Source organism: Astyanax mexicanus, chromosome 18 (assembly GCF_023375975.1).
Source record: "Astyanax mexicanus isolate ESR-SI-001 chromosome 18, AstMex3_surface, whole genome shotgun sequence".
Taxonomy (NCBI): domain Eukaryota; kingdom Metazoa; phylum Chordata; class Actinopteri; order Characiformes; family Acestrorhamphidae; genus Astyanax; species Astyanax mexicanus.
The window spans coordinates 22,202,851-22,219,762 of record NC_064425.1 but is presented as its reverse complement, the minus strand read 5'-3'; the positions used below and the strand labels follow the sequence as shown (position 1 = coordinate 22,219,762).

General features: G+C 37.6%; 1 protein-coding gene across 2 annotated transcripts; it reads right to left on the bottom strand.

Moving 5' to 3' along the window:
- Window positions 1-624: 624 nt before the first annotated feature.
- rcbtb2 (regulator of chromosome condensation (RCC1) and BTB (POZ) domain containing protein 2) lies at window positions 625-15,744 on the bottom strand. Of its 2 annotated transcripts, none has more exons than XM_007236724.4 (12): window positions 15,376-15,744; window positions 13,418-13,544; window positions 11,509-11,659; window positions 10,734-10,900; window positions 9,357-9,515; window positions 9,017-9,124; window positions 8,419-8,561; window positions 7,498-7,688; window positions 7,229-7,355; window positions 5,937-6,076; window positions 4,631-4,761; window positions 625-3,718 (listed from the first exon to the last, which is right to left on the bottom strand). In XM_007236724.4, exons 2-12 carry the CDS (start codon window positions 13,541-13,543, stop codon window positions 3,578-3,580), a joined length of 1,584 nt encoding a protein of 527 aa, XP_007236786.3. In that variant the 5' UTR covers window position 13,544; window positions 15,376-15,744; the 3' UTR covers window positions 625-3,577. The 2 variants fall into 2 exon arrangements, with proteins under 2 accessions (XP_007236786.3, XP_007236785.3); XM_007236723.4 differs by having other exon boundaries at window positions 13,418-13,549; window positions 15,376-15,743.
- Window positions 15,745-16,912: the final 1,168 nt, after the last annotated feature.

Below are 16,912 nucleotides of genomic sequence, written 5' to 3'. Positions count from 1 at the left end.
AAAATGTGGTTAGTTACACAAATCTAAAGTAAAGTATAAAGCATACTCTGGTTTAGCTGGTATAGCTTTACCATCTTGATCAAAAAGAAAGAAAACACATTGAATGAGAAGAGAGAACTTTTCACTGGTAATGAACATACACTCAATCAGATAATGGGAAAATCGACACTATAAAAAAAATACTGTATAGTTTTATTTGGCAGTAACTTTAGTAAATATACTAGTGCAGCCAATGTCAACATGTAATGCAAGCTGGAAAAGGTTTTTTTTTAAACAGATTATCATGTGACAAAGTGTCTGATGACATATTGACAGTTTTATTTGGCGATATAATATGTCACTCAATGCTAAACTTAAATAATTTTTTTATTTTATTTATGATGACATCTTAGACTCTTTCACACACACATTAGCACATGCACACGCGCGCACGCACACACACAAATACAGGGAAATACCAGGCAGATCTCCAGCTTCACGATTAGACGCGTGCTCTTTCTTTAAAAGAATACTAAAAATAAATTTTCAAATGAATGTTATGAAGACCTAATGGTTAGAATCATAAATTAGCAAAAAATGAAATAAAATAAAATAAAATAAATTAAAAAGCTAACACAAATGCAGTAATTTCAGAATTTTTATTTCAACATTGAGTGTAACAGTACAACAGATTTTTTTCCAGTGTGACATAAAGAAGCTGTTGTCAGTATGGGTTTGAGTGTTTCGACAATGGGAGTCAGCATACAATTTCTTGTCAACCGACTGGAACAACAGTGCCAGTAAGCTATTGACTAACTGATCATTACTGGGGTTAAAAAAAAAACAAAAAAAACAAAACTATAAATCCATTTTAGGAGAAATCGTGTAACTAAGTTCTTGCCCTTAGAGGTGAAGGCAAGAACTTAACTGTAAACAAAACCGCTGAAAACTTAACGTAACTTATAGTTAGGTCCATAAGTATTTGGACAATACCATTTTCATGATTCTGTCCCTGTAAACCAAAAAAAGATGCAAAGGTGCAAAGTTTAAGTTCATTACCCTCTCAGAAATTACAGCCACATTTTTCAGGGTCCGTTGTCTTGTCTGATTAGATGTTTCATGTCCAAAAGTGCCATGTTTCTTTGTTAATTCATGATGTATACGCATTCAAGTGTTAAAAAAAAAAAATTATTGTTTAAATTATATTAATTTATTCATTTTTTTCAGCTCTGAAATTGAAAGGACTTTGTGAATATGGATGTAATTGTCCAAATACTTAAGAACTTCACTCTCTTAATATCTTTGATAATTTCAGTTAATGTTCATGCTCAGTTCAGATTAAAATGGGGCAGCTGAGGATGTTAAGATAACTATACGTGTCCACTAGCACTTTTCTTCAATGTATTCTGCTGTGCAAAATCTCTCGGCTCTCCTTGTGGGCGTGTTCATGACCTTTTATAATTCAAATGAAGCAACAGAAGTAGGCAGTCATAAATTTTAGATTTTACATTTTTAAATCAACCTCACTATAATCTATAGTTCTATAAATTCATATTCTGCCATTTTTTTTTAGATTCTCTTCCGTGGTTGAAAGGCCCATTTGTGTGTGTGAGGCTGGTATGTGTGTGACGTCGCAGCCTGCTGTTCTCCGATTGGCTGGACGCAGCGCTGCGGCTGGGTTCATTTGAATAAAGTTGAGTTCTGCATGCGGCGGCTCTCTCCATTGAAATTAATAGGATGCATTGAGGCCTAAATGCTAGTGAACACGTACTGTAAGACATAACTTTCACAATACATAGTTTTATTTACACAAACTACGCCGATTATGTAATCTTCTAATTATTCCAGAGTAACAGAATGTGCTAAGGTAGTCTTAAAAATTCTAAATAAGGACTTCCTTTCAGTAACTAAACATTATATGAGCAACTGTTTCAGCTGCTCCCAAACAGTTAATAAGTAACCCAAAGAGCACACACGGCTCTTATCTCTTTCCAATGTAAACACGACCTACAGATTCATATCTTATCTCCATATTCTCCAGAGTCCATTATAAAAGGAGTGATTATAGTGCATATAAAACATTAACAGGTGCAAAATAACGGTAATACACAAGCCTCAAATACTGACTGTTCTGACATATAAAACAACAAAATGGTGCAAAACATTAAAATGTACAAATTAGCAAAGAATAACCATGTTACTGCTAGTAATGAAAAAGATTAGAATTAGAAAATACAGAGATGCCAAAAGTAATGGGACAGCAGTTTGTAAATTGATCATGATGTGTTACCTTAGGAGATGTGTAAATGGTCAAGTATTATCTTGTAAGTCTGTCTGAACACTGGCCAGCGTGCTCATGGCAAGGACACATGAACTTTCGGGAGTTCGGAAGCGTGACTATGGGTTTCAGAGGAATGGTATATTCCAGTTTTGAAGTTGTGAAGGCATTAAACATTCACATTTGCACCAGCAATGTCTGTCATGGAAGATCATGAGCGGCCGCATCTGGCTTGAAGTAACTCTGGCAGAGATCACATCCACATTTAATGCAGAAGACCCCAAACCATAGTAGTTCCTGTCTCATGGCTTTTGGTAGGTCAAACTCAATAATTTGAAAAAATAACATGGCGCATCTCAACAAAAGAAAAGGAAAATAAAAAAAAATGTAACTCCATTATAACAGCAATTAGCTTTAGTGCTACGTGGTTAGTGGTGGTTAAATCCTCGCTAACTCAAACGTAAACAATAATAACCTTACAGAGGCTATTTCAGATGTTTGCACCATTATCTCATCATGATTAAGCTCTCCAGAAGTTGTTATGAACATAAAACAAATATATTTAAATTTTATGAAGGATATAACTCATCATAAACTGTAACAAGTAAAGCAATCTGAAGAAGCTAAACCAAAAAAAAAAATCCTCCAAATTACATTTTGTATTACAGATGTATCGATATCGGTACAATAAAATGCATTTAATTCTACTTTAAACACATCCTTGTCAGTTCTATAAAGAGTGACAACATTCCTACTCAAACCCATGGCTACTTTCATTTGCCATTCTTTTCATTCTCTTTCATTGCTTTTCTCTACTGCTGGAGAAAAAAACATGTTCCTTTAGATGTTGGATACCAAGCACCTATATAGTGTGGTGATGCTCATGGAAAGTCACATTAGACTTTGTCTGCTTCTCTGCACCAGTGGAATGTTCTTCCCTTAATAAAAGTCATTAATCCCTTTAATAGCAACCACGAAATACCTTTGTGAAGTGCAGAGGTCCTCACAGATCAAGCCCACATCCATGTCCCTTTTGTACTATTTTTGGCTTCCCTAACTGAGAGGCCTTCAACTCTTTAGCCCTTTTTTTTTCTTGGATTCATTTTGGTCTCATTGTGGGAGTGAAGCTTTTAAAACACTGGGGCCTACTGGACAGCCAGTTTACTGATTTTTTTTGTTCCTCCGTGATTTTCGCATTCAAACCAAGAATGTTCATTTCATATCAATCATTCATATCTTTATAAAATAATCTGTGTGGTTCTGGAAAAGCCAGCCCAGTGCTGTTCTGTATAGATTTCCCTCTCACCTGGTCCGGCTCTTTCAGTTTTTGAAGGCCCCATAGCGACTGGCTTTGCTAATGAAGTTCTTCAGCAGGTCATGGTCCATGTCGACGAAGGCCTGTGTCTGCGTGACAGCGGTCAGGTGGTTGACGCAGAATTTGAAACAAAACTCTTCTAGATCCTACAAAAAAAAGAGAGCAACTTTCATCAGAACTGGAAATCAACAGTGTAGGCTGTGTGTGTGTGTGTCAATGACAGTTCTATGTTCAAAGAGTGTGCAATACACACTTAATTTACTACCTCAAAATCTGAAGAAACGATTTGCAGCATTTCAGAGCACAGCATTGAAGTGATTAACCTAAAACACATGAGGAACCTCTACAACCCCATACTGGGAAGTCTAGCATGTTGCATTACACATGCATTACTACTTCTGTATGTCTAGCTCAATTAATATGACCAAGAGTTGCCCATGAGTCCATTACAATTTTTATTTATGTATTGTTTGTGATAACTTTTCTGTCTTCTGGTTAGCGTGGCAATAAGACACCGGTTTAAAAACCATCACTTATTAAATGATTGAGCGGGCATCCTGAGATTTAACATGATTTAGGAAGATCTTAATACTTAGAAGCTGGTCAGATTACAAGGATTGTCAGTGTTACTGCGTGTCTAGCAGCAGGAAGTCTGCAGCATAGCAAATGTGGTGTTTGGTAATGGCACAGAATAAAATATTGACTTATTGACTTATTGAAAGCTAAAAATTTGTTTCCCCTCTCCTAAAGTAGTAATTTTGAGATTTTTGTCTGCCAGCAGTAATAAATCAAATCTGAGCAGACATTATGAGCTAGCTGTTCTGGTCTTTGGCTGTAAATGGTGCGTTCAAGTGGAACATGCCAGCAGATTATTCCCAACATGTCACCGTTTGAAAGACTTCCCCTGCAGGGACTATGAACCATGCTTGCCTGGGTGACTGTGGGTTTTTCACAATTTGCCAAGAAGTCTGGACGTGTTTTCACACCAACATGTTGGCCCACAGAGGATACTCAAGTGCAGCCAAGGGAGTTGGATAGGAGTGCGAGTGTGTGCCTACCCGGGCTTCATACTTGACAGCAGCAGACAGCAGTGTGATTGCATTCTCTTCTGAAATGCCTCTTTTGATGGTCTCCTGGCACAACCTCTTTAGGCGGGTTTCTCTGTAGTAGGTAGCAAGATCCAGAAGACCTTCACATCAGAGAACTGAGAGTAAGTGGGTGGAAAGATCTTCATTTCATTCCATCAGAACATGAATTATGTGACGAAGACATTAACACATTAACGTGAACTGGTAGATAACTTCTCTTTAGCCCTATCAGGACGGGATTAGTTGCTCAGGAGGTTGCTCAGCTGCTCATATTTCAAATATTTCACACTTCTACTCAGTGATAAAACTCTTGCATCCGGACTGCAATTGAAAAAACAGGAGGACCAGTGAGTTTTTTGGCTTTCTCGGTCACATTACATCATGTTCAGTAGCTCCTTCATTTCCACTCGCTGTTGTGTTTACGCCGATCTCAGTGAAAACTCGCACCCAAGGTGTAATTACGGGGCGTGTAGTAGGTAATTCAGCCTGGTCAAAACAGTAGGTTATTCAGCCTGTAATTTTCTTAGAGGATGTCTGAGACAAACACACACATGGTCGTTCAGGACGGGAAAAAAAAAATCACAGAGGAGGAAAGAGAAGAGATAAAAGAGAAAACTACCCCAGGACCCCATTAGAAACTAATCCCGTCCAGATAGGGCTTTAGCTATCTCTTTTATATTAGATTTGTCTAATAATAATGCGCTGTTTCAGACAGCAAAAAAAAAAAAACACATAGTGATCGTGCCAAGTGCAGTTGCAGGCTGGTTTGTCACAATAATTACACTACATAAAAATGACAATATGCACATTACCTCAATAATATTTGCTAACCTACATATTATCCAATGTATTTCCTTAGTAAGGAAAGCTCATTAACGTCAATTAGCTATAGTTTTTTTTTTTTTTTTTTTTTTTTTTAGGATATTTCATTTTTTTATATTCCAATTCCACTGCCTAAATATTCTTAATAGGTAAACACTTATTAAAAAGCCCACTTGTGCTTCTTACAATAATTGCAACTGCATCATAATGCTATTATTTAGTCATCATTTAGTCATCATATCAGTGGAAAGATTGTTATTTTAAGAACACATCATTAAATCACAATTGTTTCTGGAACAATATATTGTCCAAAACAAAATCATTATTGTGACCTGTATAGTAGTATGTACGTAAGAATGTACGTAAATAGAACTAGCATTAGAAGAGTAGTTTTTTTTTGGTAAATGTAAGCACATGCCAGATTTATTTTAAATGTTAAAATAAATGTACATACCAATGGCATCCTCAGGTGGCAAGTTGATTGTGTCTGTGTAGAGGTACTCCAGGAAGGCTCGGTACACCAGGTAGGAGAACTGATGGATCTCTATGGCCTCCTCATCAGTTTCATTCAACAGTGCTCGGAAATGCTCACACCTTTATAAAAAAAAAAAAAAAAAAATGGTGTAATGCATAAATCATTGTATTGAAAGTATGCAAGAAGTGGTTGCTTTTAACCAGTTTTTTTTTTTCAAGAATTTGCATTAAATACACTGACATAACAAAAGTCTTGGGACAGGAACTGGTATAGATAGAAGTTGCTGCACTGAACTGCGAAATATGAGGCTTCCTGTACTAAATGTAGGTGTGATTTCTGCGAAATGGATACTCATCCTCAACCTTACAAGATAACACCTAACAAATTATAATGAAAGGGGCATCCCTAAGCTATTTCATGTTCAATTTATATGCTGCTACCCCAAGACTTGCATGTCTGTATATTTTGTTGCTCAGTAAAGAAAAGGGTAGAAAACCCCCAATTTCAAAAACATTTCTGAGCAAATATTTGTCAAAAAAAAAAAAAAACACCCATCAGAAATGGAAAACTGAAAATGAAAAGTGGAGATACAAGGCTACAAAGTATAAAATGTAACATTATGTACATCATAAACACAGTGCAGTACATTTAATAAACGTCAATCCCTTGATGTGTAAATGAGCTAACAAAACAATACACACAAACACAACACATTCAGTTATGTGACTTACAGAGCTTGTACTATAATACAAATCTGTGAATACTACAATCTGTCATGCACTAAATCTTTAAACTGAATTACACAACTGGCTGAATAGCTGGTATTTATTACCTAATTGGAGCACCTAATTTGTGAGTACTAGTAGTCTTATTTTGCACTTCCTTGAGCAGGCTATAGCATGTTTCTGGATAAATTACTATGCTGCTATGCACGACTCTCTATTTTATTTCCTTGTTCTGCCTTTAGCAACATGCCAGGCATGTTTTCATCCAACCTGAGAAGAGTACAAACCATCCTCCTCCCCCACCTAATTTTCAACAGCCAAATACCCTGCATGATTTCGGTTAGGTTTTTATGCATGTGTTGTGCTCATTATAAGAAGCAATTAAAAAATTCTTCTTGAGTGCACCAGAAGTGGAATATTTTTGCAACAATGATATACAGCATGCTTTCGTGACATAAAAATGGCTTTGTGGAATAATAGCGTGCAACTCTATTTAAGGATTATTTCTGCAAGACTCCATATTTCCTGGATAAAAGTTTTAAATACCTGATTTTGAGCAGAGCTTTGTGAACATGGATGCACTTCCCATCAACAAGGAACTTCAGGTCTGAGATTTCTGGGCTGTCAAACTCTCTTTTGAGGGATTGGGCCACAGTGAGATAGTCATCTCCATCTATCAAATTAAATTTTCAGCATTGCTGTCATAAACTTTCAGTGACAAGTCAACAAAAATGCAAAGTTATATAATAGTTCAACAAGTTAGATCCAACTCGAGGCAACCTATCAATTATGCCGTTATCTGACATCCTTCTTACCCACAGTGAGAAGACGCCAGGTGACGGCTGGGGTGGCAAAGCAGGCAAACACGTCATCAGTGCTGGAGAAGTGCGTGATGTGAGGGCAGGAAACAGCCTGACCGCGACACTGACCCCACATCAGAACCTGGCCGCTCTGCGTCTTGGCAGCTGACGTGTGGCTGGTGTGACATGCTGCTACTTCCACCATTCTGGGAGAAAAAGAGAGCAGCAGACATCAGCAGAGCTGCTTCAAACTCAATCAATTCACTTGCCATTAACAAATGAACACTGAAATAAATAAATAATGGAAAAAAGCAGGAGGAATACTGAAAGAGTCTCATGTAAAGTCTGAAAATAAGTCAAAATGTGCGCCCAGAACTAAAATGGACAGTCTAATGAAATGTATCACCTAGCAGGACAAATTCTGTTTTTGACGCAAGCGACTGCACAATCAAGTGTTATAAAAGAAATAGACAATTTTGGGTTTTGCGTTTAGGAACGTTAAATGGAATTCTTTAATTAAAACTTAAAATAAGTAAACGTCTGCTGTAGAGTACACATTTATTATGTATATACAATAACAGTATTGAACACACCTCTTCTCATTCTCTTCACACACCTCTTTTCTTTTCTTTTTGTGATTTTGTATATTGTAAATGTAATAAAAAGTGTGTTTTATATATTAGATTCTTCTAAGTAGCACATTTATCTTTGAGGACAGATCTGTACACTCTTGTTTTTTTAAGAGTAGAATCACCTGGAATAGTTTCTCAGTGTCTTGAATAAGTTCCTGGAGGTGCTGAACAATAGTTACTGTTTTTTCCTTAAGTTCTGTTTATTGCCACCATATTTTGATTCTGAAATAAAAGGGTTTCCTATTACTTTTGACTCTTGACACACGTCAATAGGAATTCTTAGACAGCATACACTTGTATTTACCTCTCCTTGTCCGTGTTGATGAGTGTGGGTAATGCTTGATTGCTCTTGTTTCCAGTGCCTAGTTGCCCATAAGAGTTGGCACCCCAGGCGTAAACAAATCCCTCATCTGTTAGTGCCAGTGTATGTGCATAGCCACAGGCCACCTAGACACAGCAGACACTTACATTAGAAGTTGACTTTTACTGAAAAATATTAATGTGGAACTTAAAAACTGTTATGACCAACTGGTTTTAAATGTGCATAGACTATAAAGACAAAACAATATTGGGACACTTGCTCATCCAGTGTTCTTATAAAAATCAAAGTTCACAAATATCATCTCCTACAGTGTCCTATTACAATAACTGTGTGCATGTGTGCACTTGTACACCTGTGTCATCAATAGGTGCAACTTAAAATAGCTAAATGCTATTTGGTTATTTCAAACACTATTTATTATAAATACTACACACTATTTATGCACTAGTGGTTCAGCAAGAGACAGCAGTGTAGGTCATATCCAAGTGGAGAGCCTTTTGACAGCTTAGACAGGCGAGACTGTACGAACAAATGAGTCACAAAGCTCGAAAACACTCTGCAAACCTGTTTGTTTCCTCACCTGTACAATGTTGACTCCCTGCAGAGCGGCGATACGGCATGGTGTTTGCTGGTTGCCATTATTGCCCAAACCCAGCTGTCCGTTACAGTTATAGCCCCAGCCGTAGGTCTGTCAACACAGTACACAGTCAGCTCCCCAAAATCACTAAGAGGTACACCACTACTCTATATGACACATGACTAACAGACATTGCACATGAGAAATAGCACATTGATGAAGCCCATTTGGTTCAGATATTTTTTTATACCTGATTCAGTTTAAATATAGCTAAAACCAAATGAGTTCTAACAATAAGCCACAATACAACACTTAAACAACACTTAAAGGGGGAATTGGTCACCTCTCCGTTGTCCAGGACAGCCATGGAGCAGAGCTGTCCGCAGGCAATGTTGACCACCACCTTGTTCTGAAGGCAGCTGCTGACTCTCCGTGGGGTTGGCTGGTTGGCTGTGGAGCCTGAACCCACCTGGCCAGAGTTGTTGTAGCCCCAAGCAAACACCTGAGCATGGGAAAAGTAGGTGACGAGTAGTTTATCAGAGCAGAAGGCACAAGAAGCAATCAGGAAAATGAACACACACACTTTGTGCATGATAGATCAGATTTAGACAGGATAATTTGCTTTCTCAGGAAATAAGTGGGTTATGTGGATGATCTATACCCCAGACAGATTTCCTGCTGTTTCACAGAACAAACGTAAGGAAAACCCCTTTGCCATGTTTGTTATTCTTTTGGTTTCTGGTGCCACGCTCTGCGAGAGTTTTGTCTCACACCATTACTGGCTGCTACTCCAGTTAGTTTTTGTGGAGGACCTCACACTACACTATTCAGCAGCGAGAATTTCAGACAGAGCTGCTGCAACAGCTCACAGACTGGCAAAAAGGCCTTGCTGAAACATTCCTACCGTTGTCACTGAGCAGGGGGTTTGGCACGGTCAGGTCTGAACCATAAAATCATTACATTTTGTAGTGTGGACTCCGCATTAAGATCAATATAAAAAAATATACACACTAATATACTATACATATACTAGTCCACTAAAGTCAATGGAGCTGATACAGTCATCAAGTATAGAAATAATTTTTGACATCTGTGATTAGATTACATGTACTAGTGCACCTCAAAATATTTGAATATCATTGACAAGTTACTTTATTTCAGTAATTCAGTTTAATTTGTGAAAAACATCATATAGATGTATTTCACAGACAGTGATCTATTTTATTGTTGAAGATTATGGCTTATAGCCAATGAAAACCCAAAAAGTCAGTGTCTCAGAAAATTTAAATATTATATAAGACCAATTGGTAATTTTGGCAGTGTGGGCAGTATGCCAAGTCCTGCTTAAAAAAAATGAAATCTGCATTTCCATAAAAGTTGTCAGCAGAGAGAAGCATAAAGTGCTGTAAGATTTTCTGTGTAAACATTGCACTAACTTTGCACTTGATATAACACAGTGAATCAACACCAGCAGATGACATGTCAAGTCTGAAGTCAGTGCAGTGTTTCAGGGTTTCAGTGTCACAGGGTGAAAGGAGGACAACAAATATACAGACATAGTTATTTTGTATGGTAAGAGGAGCAGATAAAATGGGCAATGAGTGTAGAAACAACAAAGTGGATTTAAATAAGTTTCCTGTCTGTATGTGTGTATGTGTGTGTGTGTGTGTGTGTGTGTGTGTGAAGAGAACAGTAAAAGTAAAGGATAACTGTAACTGACCTCTCCTTCAGTGGTAAGTGCGATGGTGTGATGGGACCCACAAGCAACTTCTGTCACTCTCTTGCTAATAAGGTTGGTGGAGACCAGGGCAGGGGTCAGGCCATGGTTTGTGGTCCCATTCCCCAGCTGGCTGTAGCCGTTGTGGCCCCACGCAAAGACCTCTCCTTCTATGTATCATTTAGAGGAAGACAGTTAGTCAATTCTATATGCTGTTTCTGTCTCGAATTCTTCTGGAAGTCTTGCTCTCTTAGCATAAACAGTAAGATAAATAACTTCATGGATTACTAAGGTGCCAAACAAGTTATTGTAAAAGTGTTTATAGTGCATGTTTAGTGAAGCATAATTAGGCTAAATTGGTTCATAAATAATTAGACAAAATTATAATTAATTTATAATTTATATATTTATAAATTATAAATTAATTATAATTTATAAATATAATTATAATTGACAAATATATACATTTATTAAATTTATAATTTATAATTAGGCTAAATTGGTTCACCAATGTTCATTGGTTTTAAGTTTTTAAAGATTTATTCAAGCATCACCACGACAAAAAAACCTTCTAAGCAATCTTTGATACTTCAAGTCGTTAGAACCCTTAAATATTCTCAGCAGGACCACAGAGACAGATCATTAAAGCAGATATAAAAGCATAAAAAAACAGTTATATTAATTAATAATTTATTTTATATTCTGCTTTTTGATCTGCAAATTACTTCAGAGACTAATTTAATTAACTTAAAAAAGTTACAGTAAACAGGTCTCACACCTGCAGTTGCAATGACCACATGTGGTCCTGTGCCATAGCTGAGAGATACAATCTTCTTTCCACACAGGGAATCTATCCGCCTGGCCTCAATGGTGCTCTGCATGTCCCCCAGACCCAAACAGCCACTGCAGTTCGTCCCCAGAGCGAACACCTGTAAAAACACCAAGAGAAAGCATTTTGCATGATTCAGCCATAACAGAGGAGTAGACCAGTTAATCCCAACCAGAACAATTAATTATTTCAAGTCAGGTCATGTAATTAACATACAAAGCAGAGGTGTAAGAAAAGATCAAGCTATACACAAATTGCAGTTTACTCCAAGATTATGCTCCATTTTGTTTTGCAATACTGCATCAGTTCTCAACACTGAAGAGGATATATCTAGAAAAAAGAAACAAATCACAAATGAAAACAGTACAATATAACAATATCAATATTTTGTCCCACCCCTTGTGTTTATATGCAAATTTTAAATTATTCATATAAATAGCACATTCTTCAGATCCCACTGTACTGACTGAATAAAAAAATTAACTTTCATTTTCTCAGATTTCATGCATATGGTTTTTTTTTGTCTTATTGCAATGTAAAACCTAGAAATTCTAGTCTTGCTTACAGTACTGCAATATATCACAACATACTGAACCTTAACCTCTGTATTGTGATCTGAATGCCGACAGCAGCAAACTTCTGCTGCAGACACACCATAGAATATTTTCATTGTGCCTAAAAAAAAAAAACAGCCTTTCCTCTTTGCAACAGTTCAGCCGAAAAGGGTTTAAAATATCACAGTTACGGTATACACCAATGCTACGTGTGTTAACACCACATGTACAAGCACCTTTAAACCATTTCTTACAATAGGTTATTATCTTTGACTTTGAAGTTTTAAATAAACAGAAAATATAATGTCCTGTGTATTCAGTCCTGTTCAGATCATATTAACCTCAGTCATGGAAACCTGTGTTTCAGGCCAGAGTAGTAGGAGATTAAGACAGAGAGTAAACAAGAATAGATAAGAGTGCTGGTGCTGGATCTGTACTTTAGATAGGCTACTATAACGGAAACAGAAACCCAACATAAAAATAGGTTGGCATCATCTGAAGCTTTGCTCCACTGCCTGTACTTAAGGTTTAGAAGACATGAATGGAAACAAGCCCATTAAGAAAGAAAGAAGAGGGGAAAGGGGGACAACACTGGTATGGAGGCAATATATCTCCACAAATAAAACTAAGTAATGCCAGGCATTTCTCTTTAAAATTATTGTAATTATTTTTAATTGTTCTAATATTTGTCTTAGAATGAAATTCTCTAATTCAAAAGGCATATACAACCTTTGAGTTCTAATCATCTGTGTCTGATGTGCTGCACCTAACTCTAATTTTAGGTATTTTAAGACTTTAGTGCAGACAAATACACATGTACTAACTTTGCATTTCTATTTATATTGGATACATTATTTAGTTTAGCTATATTAACTCACTCTCTCAATATTGTTCAAATAATCAAAATGTTTATATGGTTAAATATGTTAAATTTGGGTGTTCCAAACCACAAATTACACTTTATAGTAGTCTAGTGGAAAAAACTTGACTCCAGTGACACACACACTACTCAGGGTACAAACAAGGCTTGTGGTGTATTACAGGCCTATATATAGCGAAGCTCTATCTGCTTAGTACACTCCTCTCTCTCTCTCTCTCTCTCTCTCTCTCTCTGTGTGTGTGTGTGTGTGTGTGTGTGTGTGGCAACTTTCCCTCTTCTCAAACCCTGATATCGGACCCATAGTATTTCAATCTGAAACAGTCTTTGCAAACAATTACGGACATTACTTCATTCAATTTATTGGATTACCTATATTTGAAGGGCTATCACACACAAGCACTGTCCTTTAATAAGCAAAACATACCTCATCATTGACAGTAACGTAAAGCGCCTCATTAGCAGCACTGCCAAACACGCAGGCCTGGCGGATGAGTCGCAGTTCCTCAGGAGGCAGAAGTGCAAACACTGGCCACTTTCCCACGTCTAGCATGCTACTCTGCAACAAACAGGATAAACAGACACAAACATTTTTTCCTCAAGCAAGGAGAACAGGATGTACGGCCATTGGACCCTGGTCTAAAACAGTTTTGGACGTTCAAGCCGTTTGAACACTTGACTTAACTGCTTGAGACTTTTCGAACTGCAACTTTATACACAAGCCACAAAATATTACATAACTCAAGCAAAAGGCTTTGGGGCAGGTTAACCAATAACAAAAGAAGAAAGTGGGCTCTGAATGCTCCAGCGAGCTGCCACTATGATCAAGAGATTGCTGGTTCGAATCCTGTTCATGTAGCTCGCCATCTATAGAGCACAATTGCTCTATAGAGCACAATTGGCCTTGCTCTCTCTGAGTGGGTAGATGGCGTTCTCTCCCCACATCACTCTTACAGAGAAGTTGATAAGCACAATGCATCTGTGAGCTGATGTATCGAAACCGAGTGATGCTACTGGGCAATGCTGCATCAGTGCTAGTTTTCACCCTCCTGGTGTTGGGGCATTACTAGTGATAGGGGGAGTCCTAATGTCCTAATGAGTGGGTTGGGTAATTGGCCGTGTTGAGGAGAAAATTTAAGAAAAAATAAATAAATAAAAGAAATAAAATGAAAAATAAATAAATAAATAAAATAAAACAAAACAAGAAAGTGTTTTTTGCTCTCTTACACTTACAGTTAACTGTTTTAGTCTTGTTTAACCACCAAAATGAGAATAAAGCAATAGAACAGTAATTAGCTAAATATTTTTCCTTGATTTTTTAGGGGTAATATTGTGCACCAGGAGGTGCAAATACCTGCACAGCTCTGTGACTTTCCTGCTCAAAACACATATCTTTCTGCTCACCTGTTAGCTAACTGTCAGGTTTCTGAAGTTTGTGCAGGATTATGAAGTTTGTTACAGTAGGGGAATCAGCAAAATGTGCTGGCCTCTGCTTTTGGTAAAATGACTGTACCCCTGTGCTGCAGTACCCAAGTGTACTGCAGCATTGGCCACGTTCACAGTATTAAAGGGTACGAAAATCCATTTGATAACGTGCATTTAAGCAACAAAACGAGTTAAAGGGAACATTTATGGGTAGGATACCGAATTGTTTTAATATGGGTTGGTGTGATTTTAGTCTATTATTTGTCCCCAGGCTGTCAAACTATTATTTATATTAAGCCAACTTTGAATGTGACTAACAGCTGACTGACGAGAATAAAGTGGGCTACAAAAACTAAGCTATTATTTTTCGTACATCCCAAAACTAGCTAACTAACTAACTAATAAAGCTAACTAGCTATCTGTTATATAAGTTAGGTAGACATAGTTACGTATATGATTGGCTAACGTTACACCATGTAGTTACACAAAACAGGGATAATATGGGCAGAAACGCAGTTTAAAATCAAAGCTGGCGGTACTGTATCGCTGTAGTAACGATTTACCTGCAGATTTTACTGAGGCTCTATAAACAGCCAAGCTAGCTAGCTAGCTAGATAGATGGGAAGCTAGCTTAGCTTGCTAAATTGAGAAATGCCGTATAGTTAAAGCACCTAATATTAATACGAGCTATTATTATCACGATATATAACTGTTAGCTAACTATATTGCTAGTTATTGTACACATATCAGCCCAATCTGTTAAAAACACAGATATATCTAAAGCTCAAGTACTTGGATAAGTTAGCTAGCTAGCTAACCTAGCTAACATACTGCTAACTTCGCTAGCTGGCTATAGCCGGCTTGTTTTGAAGCTACACAGGAGGCTCGACAGAAACTCAACAAGCTAGCTAGCGTTGCTAACCAGCCAACACATAATTAAAAAAGTTAACGTCAACATACCTCGTGTTATAAAATGAACGCCGGCGCTTTCAGCCACAGGGTGCTTTAATGTATTTGTTCAGGTTCGTTTCCATTCACAAATCCAGGCTCGTTCAAAGGAAAGTGGTCCGATAATTCCAGGGAGTTTTCAGCAGCTAGCCGGCTGCTGTCATTCTCCTGCCCGCTGAATCAGTCCTTCATTTCACAGCGGATGATGAGAGGAGAGGCATGTTTTTCACACAGCTGACATCATGCAGGAGACGCTCTGCTCGCTTCTGGAGATGTTCGTTAGCTAGTTAGCTAGCTAAAGTTCAACTAAAGAGTAAAACCAGCTTAGGACTCACTGAGAACTGTGCTTCTATCAGAGGAGCCCCATTCACATCACTAAAGCAGTAGCCTTGTCTTCTTAACAGGTCTCTGTGCCAATTGTAAATAATTAGTTTGGTGTCACTTTAACACTTCATGTTTTTCCTTCCATAAACACCCTACTCGGATGGTCGAGGGTACTACTTTTGTTTCTCAATTGATGTCAAGAAAACCTGTAAATGAAAAAAAATTAAAGTCTCCATATACTGTGTTTAAATATATACATTTAATGAACACTTTATTATACTTGTCCATACTCATCATAGGGATGCGGAGAACCCCACCCAGATTAAAATCTCTTCCACTAGGTTATACAGCTTCAGTTCAGTTCATATTCAAGTTTTAAGATTTCAGAAATCAATATTTGGTGGAATAACCCTGTTTTCATGCATCTTGGCATGTTCTCCTCCACCAGTCTTACACACTACTTTTGGATAATTTATGCCACGCCTGGTGCAAAAAATCCAAGCAGTTCAGCTTGGTTTGATGGCTTGTGATCATTCATCTTCCTCTTGATTATATTCCAGAGGTTTTCAATTTGGTAAAATCAAAGAAACTCATCTTTAAGGGGTCTCTTATTTTTTTCCAGATCTGTAATAGCACTGACAGTTGACTGTGGAATATGTTACGTCAAGTGCTGCATCCTATCAGGGTACCACGTGGAAATTCCCTGACTCCTGAGAGCAACCCATTCTTTCACTAATGTTTGTTGAAGCAGTCTGCATGCCTAGATGCTTGGTTTTGTACACCTGTACAGGTGTGGCCATGGAAGTATCTGGAACCTGAGCTCAATGATTAGCACAATGATTCGAGTTAAAACGTTTGGCATGGTATGTGAATGACTATAGGTGTGGTCTGACCACATACTCAATTGGCCAGAAGGAAACTAAAATAGTCCTTTCTCTGTTGGCTCGCAAAAAGACTCTCAGACATTTGGGTAGTGTACCTCCTGGTGAGAGATTATTGACTGCTAGGCAGTGATGCCTCAACAGTGCACTCAATTGTAATTCTGTATTTTACACAGTAGACAGACTTAAAGAGGGGCCTTTTACAAATTCACAATTGAAAAACTCTTTAAGCCAGTCATCATTACTTATTTGCAGTGGTGTCATGAACAAAGTACTTAAACTCCTACAGAACCATATCATCTTTGCAAATTTATCCAAATTCTGTGTGGGATTTGATGACGATC